Genomic DNA, 5,521 nt, shown 5'->3' on the forward strand with positions numbered 1-5,521 from the left:
GTGGTGGCACCAGGACGTGGTGACATGGGGATGTGGTGGCACCGGGATGTGGTGGCACTGGGACGTGGTGGCACCGGGACGTGGTGACATGGGGATGTGGTGGCACCGGGACATGGTGGCACTGGGACGTGGTGGCACCGGGACGTGGTGGCACCGGGACGTGGTGGCACCAGGATGTGGTGGCACCAGGACACATTCACACATGGATGCGGTGGCACAGGGACATGGTGGCATGGGGATGTGGTGGCACTGGGACGTGGTGGCACTGGGACGTGGTGGCACCAGGACGTGGTGGCACCGGGACGTGGTGACATGGGGATGTGGTGACAGCGGGATGTGGTGGCACTGGGACGTGGTGACATGGGGATGTGGTGGCACTGGGACGTGGTGGCACTGGGATGTGGTGGCACCGGGACACATTCACACACGGATGCGGTGGCGCAGGGACGCGGTGGCACAGGGGCACAGCAGCACGGGGCTGTGGTGAACCAGGCGGTGATGACACGGGGATGCGGGGACGCGGTCACACGAGGATGTGGCGGCACGGGGACTCGGTGACAGGGACACAGCGGCATGGGGATGTGGTGACGGGTGTGCAGTGGTGTGGGGACGTGGGGGTGTGGGGTGCGGTGCCACAGGGGTGTAGTGACACGGGGGGAGCCCTGTGGCTGGGATCGAGCCCCCTCCCCTGGCCAGGGCAGTTTGTGCAGGGGCATCCCCCTTCCCTCTTCCTCCACCCCACCGCCCTGCCTGGGGACGCCGGTGGCCTTCTGGGGACCCGCAGTGCCCGGGGCTGTCCCCCCTCCCCCTGGCCGTGCCCCCCAGCTGTCACCTCTTCATGTTCTCGGGGGTGGACACGGGCTCCTCGTAGATCTTCAGGTAGTCGAGCAGGGTGCCTGCGGGACGGGGACGGGCAGGGCTGTCAGCGGGGGCTGCCCCGTGCCACGGCCCCGGCCAGCGCAGGACACAGCAGAGCATCAGGACAGGGAGCGGGGACGCGTCCCCAGGGCCATGCCCGAGGGACCAGCGCTGGCACACGGGGACAAAGCCAGGTCCTACCCATGGCCCACGGCTCATCCTGCTTGGGTCCCACGCGGCAGGGGTCCCGGTACAGCTTGAAGATCTCGTGGCTCTGGTTGGGCTCGTCACCTGCCGGGAGCAGGGGACACGTCACCGCCACCCCACGGCGCCCGACAGCCCCCGGCCCAGCATTGTCACCCGCAGGTGGCGTCCCGCAGCCCCCCCAGCCCGTGCCCCCGTCCCCACCTCGGGAGCAGTTGTCGAAGTTGAGGTCCCCGCAGAAGACGTCGAAGGCCACGATGTCCCCGCGCTGCTCGTGGGCGTCCTGGAAGAGCTGCACCCAGTGCAGCCCCAGCGTCAGCTGCTCGCTGCGGATGGCGGCGTCGGCTGCGTGAGGACACGGCGTCACCAGGTGGCCCGGCCCCCCACGCCCCCCCCCCCCGGGCCCCCCACCCCGGTGCCCCCACTCACGTGCGGGTGCCTGCAGGTGGGTGCAGCTGAGGTACCCCACGACGCGCTGCCCCCGCGCGCAGCCCAGCAGCACCTGGGGGGATGCGGAGCCGTCAGCGCACGGCCGGGCAGGGGACACGGCGCCCATCCCTGGTCCCCTCCTGGCACGGAGGCAGGTGGCGGGGGGGTGCCGGGGCGGTGGGCTGCGGTCACCTGGACGGAGAGCAGCCCCTTGGCGGACAGGGCGTCCTCGCGGGCGCCGTTGGGGTAGCAGTGGTACTGCACGGCCAGCAGCGGGTAGCGGCTGGCCAGGAAGAGCCCGCTGCCGAACAGCTTCAGCCCGCAGCCCCGCAGCCCGCGGGCCCCCACGTCGTAGACGATGTGCGGGAAGGATCCGGCCAGCTGCTGGCGCAGGCGGGCGGCGGCGCCCACGTCGAACACCTCCTGCAGGCAGAGGAAGTCCGCGTCCGCCGGGAAGCGCTCGGAGAGGTCCGCCGGGAAGTGCCGGGACGCGTCCGCCGGGAGGAGCTTGGCCGTGCCCGCCGCGTCCCCCTCCACCTCCAGCACCACGCTGCCGTAGTGCCAGGGGCCGCCCTCGCCGCGAGGCCGCGGTGGGCTGCGGAGGGTCCCCCCGTAGCCGCCGGCCTCGCCGTGCCCCGGCGGGATGAGGCTGGCGTGGGCGCCGGGGGGCTCGGGGGCCAGCTGCTGGGCGACGTAGGCGGCGCGCTGCAGCGTCTGGCCCAGGTTGCTGAACTTGGCCAGCCCGCTGGGCAGCAGGCACAGGTTGGCGCTGACAAAGGTGAAGCTGCGGCGCTGCCGCGGGTCCCAGGGCGGCGGGGCCGCGGCCGCCACGGCGTGGTGGTAGGCGAAGGGCCGCCGCGCCGCCTGCGTGGGCAGCCACAGCAGCAGCCCCAGCGCGGTCAGGGGCAGCGAGAGCAGCAGCAGCGCCGCGCACGCCAGCCCCGCCAGCGCCCGCCCGGTGCAGCCGCAGCAGCCGCGGCCCCGTGCCCGCTCCGCCGTCGTCGGCTGCAGGTCCAGGAGCCGGTTGAGGGCCCAGAAGCCGGGGCACAGCAGCCCCTGTGCCAGGCCGTCGAGGGCCGCCAGCGGCCGGCTGGGGAAGGGGGACTCCCGCAGCACCATGCCGGGGGGCACCAGGGGGGTCCCGGGGCAGGCGGCTGCGTCCCGCTGCTCCGTCGGGGGGGGGGCCGGGTCCGGAGCCGCCAGCGGGGCCTGGGGGGGGAGAGAGAGCGGGGTCAGGGCTGCGGGGGTCAGCGGGGAAACGGCGGCACCGGGCACAGCCGGGACCGGGACCCCCCCACCCCCCGGGACCCCCCGCCTCCCCGATGTATTGGGCACACACCGGGACCCCCCACGACGCACCGCTAGGGAACCCCCCCCTCCACCGGGGCACCGGGCACAGCCGGGACCAGGACGCCCCCCCCGTAGCAGGCACGTACCAGGACCGCCCCCCCCAGTGCACGGGGCACGGACCAGGACCCCCCCTCCTCCCGCCGCACCGGGTACGGACCAGGACCCCTCTCCGGCTGCACCGGGCACGACCGGGTCCGGGACCCCCCCGCCGCACCGACCCGGCCCCGGCCCCGGCCCCGGCCCCGGCCACGCCGCCACCGTGGGAACTTCCCGGGGACGGCCCCGCCCCGCCCCGCCCCCACCGCCCCCGCCCCGCCCCGTCCCGTCCCGCGGGAGCCCCCCCGCGTCCCCGCGTGTCCGCGGACCGCGAGTGGCGCCCCCGGCCCGGCCCCACGCGGGACGCGGAGCTCGGACCCACACGGGCACGGGGGGACACGGGGGGCCATGGCCGGGGGCACCTGCAGCGGTACAGGGGGATGGGGGCGCACGGGGTGGCACACGGGGACGCTGTCACAGGGGGTGTGGCACGCAGGGTGGCACCGGGGTGGCACCGGGGGTGGCACAGGGCGTGACACGGGGGTGGCACAGCAGCATACAGGGCGGCACAGGGGACAACGGCACGCAGGGTGGCACAGGGGACAGTGGCACACGGGACGGCACACAGGACGGCAAACGTGATGGCACTCAGGGCAGCACGCACATGGCACGCGTTGTCCTGCTGCCCCTGGCTCATGGCCAGGGGACCCCAGCCCCAATCCCCTTGTCCTCGCAGCCCCCCACTGGGTCCCCTGCCCGAGTGCCGGCAGTTCTGTGCCCACCATGGCACAGCGCAGCTCCTGGCTCCGTCCCGCCCGGCCGTGGTATCCCCGGACCCCCAGGCAGAGCGAGCCTGGGCACAGCACACCCCCACCGGGCATCGCCCCTGCCCGCACCCCTCGAGGCTGCCCCGTGCCCGTGCCGCCCCTCACCTGCCTGCCAGGCCCTCGCCGACCCCGTGCCGCCAACCCGGGGCACCCGGCTGCTGCTGGGCTCACAGTGCCGAGCCGGGGCCGGGGGAGCCGTGCGCGGCCGGGACCGGGACCGGCCGGCCTGGCCTGACCAGTTCCCCGGCACCGCCGTGCCCCGCGGCCGCGCTCCCAGACGGGAAACGGCCCCAGTCCCGTGCCCGCATCCTCCTGCCCGTCTCGCCCGTGGCCGGTGACTCCTGCCTGACTCTGCAGCCCCACGCTGTGAGACAGCCCCTCCATCCGTCCGTCCACCCGCCTGTCCTGCCCTCTACCCTGGGAGTGCACGGGGGCACTTGGGGACGCTGCTGCAGCAGGGCAGGTCCTGCGCTCCCCCACCGGACCGGGGAGGCTCAGCCGTGGCTGCTCCATCGCCGTCCCGTCCCACGGGCAGAGCGCACGGAGCCACTCTGACGGGCAGCAGCGTCCCCAGCCCGGGGACACCTCGGTGCCTCAAGCCTGCTCCTTGACAACCCCCCCGTGAGGCACGCGGCCACCCTGCGCCCCATCACCCTGCCCTGCCGCGTGGGGCTGGCGCGGCCCCATCCCGTGCTCTGTGGTGCAGTGGGTGCTGTGGTGTGACCCCTGCCCCACCGGCTCTGCCCGGTGCCGTGGGCGTGAGGACAGGCAGAGGCACGGGCAGGGGGTGACTCAGCCCAATTCCTGCCTGTCCTGGCGCTTCCCGGACACGGTGCTCGCTCGGAGCAGCCCTGACTCCCACAGGGAAGTTAATTTGCGGTCACGAGCGCGTGAGTGCGAGCAGGACACGGCCCCTGACCCTGTGCGGGGTGTTGCCCCCCTACGGGGCATGATGGGGTCCCCGGGCCGTGCTCACTGCAGGACACAGCCAGGCCACCCAGACCCTGCTGTCCCCATGAGCAGTGACCCCTGAGCCACCTCCGTCACCAGCCACGGGTCACATCCCACGGGCACACCGTGGCTCAGCCACGCTCGGCTGACAACGGCCTGGGCTTGCCCAGGCTGCCCGCGGCGGGCCCACAGCCAGCAGCGCTGCAGGCGTGGACCCGTGGTGCCGGCAGCTCTGCCCCCGTCCGGCCCCCGATTGCCCCAGGAGCCCCTGGCGGCGCTGCCTCTGCCCCTGCGGCCGGGTCACTCCAGGCACCGCAGGTGGCCGCGGCGGCGCCGTGCCCTGGTGCCTGCGGCACGGCTCCGTCCCCAGGCTGCCTCCCTGGCTCCCTGCCCGTGCTCCCCCGGGGCCACGCCAGCGCCCGCGTCCCCGCGCTCACCTCCGCGCCCTGCGGAGCCGGGGGCCATCGCCATCGCCGCCGCCACCTGCCCGCGCGTGCCGCGGCGCGCTCGGGGCTCAACAGCTCGCAAACATCCGCTCGGCGCCGGCCGCCCCGCCGACTAATGACCCGCGGCCTTGGCCGTGACCCGCTGCCGCCCGCCCCGGCCGGATGGGCGCATTCCTGCCGGGATGCGTGGCCGAGGCCGCCCGGCCCCGTGGGGCCCCTGCCCCGCACCGTGGCTCCTGCCTCCGTGCGCCGGGGCTGGCGAGGCCGAGGCGGCGGCGGTGGCGGTGGCACGTCCCCTGCTCTGCACCTTGCCCAGCGCCAACGCCCGCGGCGGTAACCCCTTGTGTCCTGGGCTGGCGGCACCGCCGGGAGCGATGGTGCCCGGCGCTGATAAGAAGGAGAGATAAGGCGGGGGGGGGC

General features: G+C 74.9%; 1 protein-coding gene across 1 annotated transcript; it reads right to left on the reverse strand.

Annotated features, from left to right (window-relative positions):
* Positions 1–828: 828 nt before the first annotated feature.
* Positions 829–4,217, reverse strand: LOC118159922 (sphingomyelin phosphodiesterase 5-like). The gene is made up of 6 exons (XM_035314455.1): positions 4,185–4,217; positions 1,684–2,700; positions 1,492–1,564; positions 1,267–1,407; positions 1,060–1,149; positions 829–896 (listed from the first exon to the last, which is right to left on the reverse strand). Exons 1-6 carry the CDS (start codon positions 4,215–4,217, stop codon positions 829–831), a joined length of 1,422 nt encoding a protein of 473 aa, XP_035170346.1.
* Between the last annotated feature and the right edge of the window lie 1,304 nt (positions 4,218–5,521).

The sequence above is a fragment of the Oxyura jamaicensis genome, unplaced genomic scaffold, assembly GCF_011077185.1.
Source record: "Oxyura jamaicensis isolate SHBP4307 breed ruddy duck unplaced genomic scaffold, BPBGC_Ojam_1.0 oxyUn_random_OJ72672, whole genome shotgun sequence".
Lineage (NCBI taxonomy): Eukaryota > Metazoa > Chordata > Aves > Anseriformes > Anatidae > Oxyura > Oxyura jamaicensis.

Excerpts from the sequence above, each read along its gene's own strand:
- LOC118159922 (XM_035314455.1), bottom strand. The coding sequence starts at position 4,217 with ATGGAGCAGCCACGGCTGAGCCTCCCCGGTCCG. Across the intron at positions 2,701-4,184 it reads GGCTGAGCCTCCCCGGTCCG|GCCCCGCTGGCGGCTCCGGA; the intron begins GTGGGGGAGCGC and ends CTCCCCCCCCAG. Across the intron at positions 897-1,059 it reads GGATGAGCCGTGGGCCATGG|GCACCCTGCTCGACTACCTG; the intron begins GTAGGACCTGGC and ends CCCGTCCCGCAG.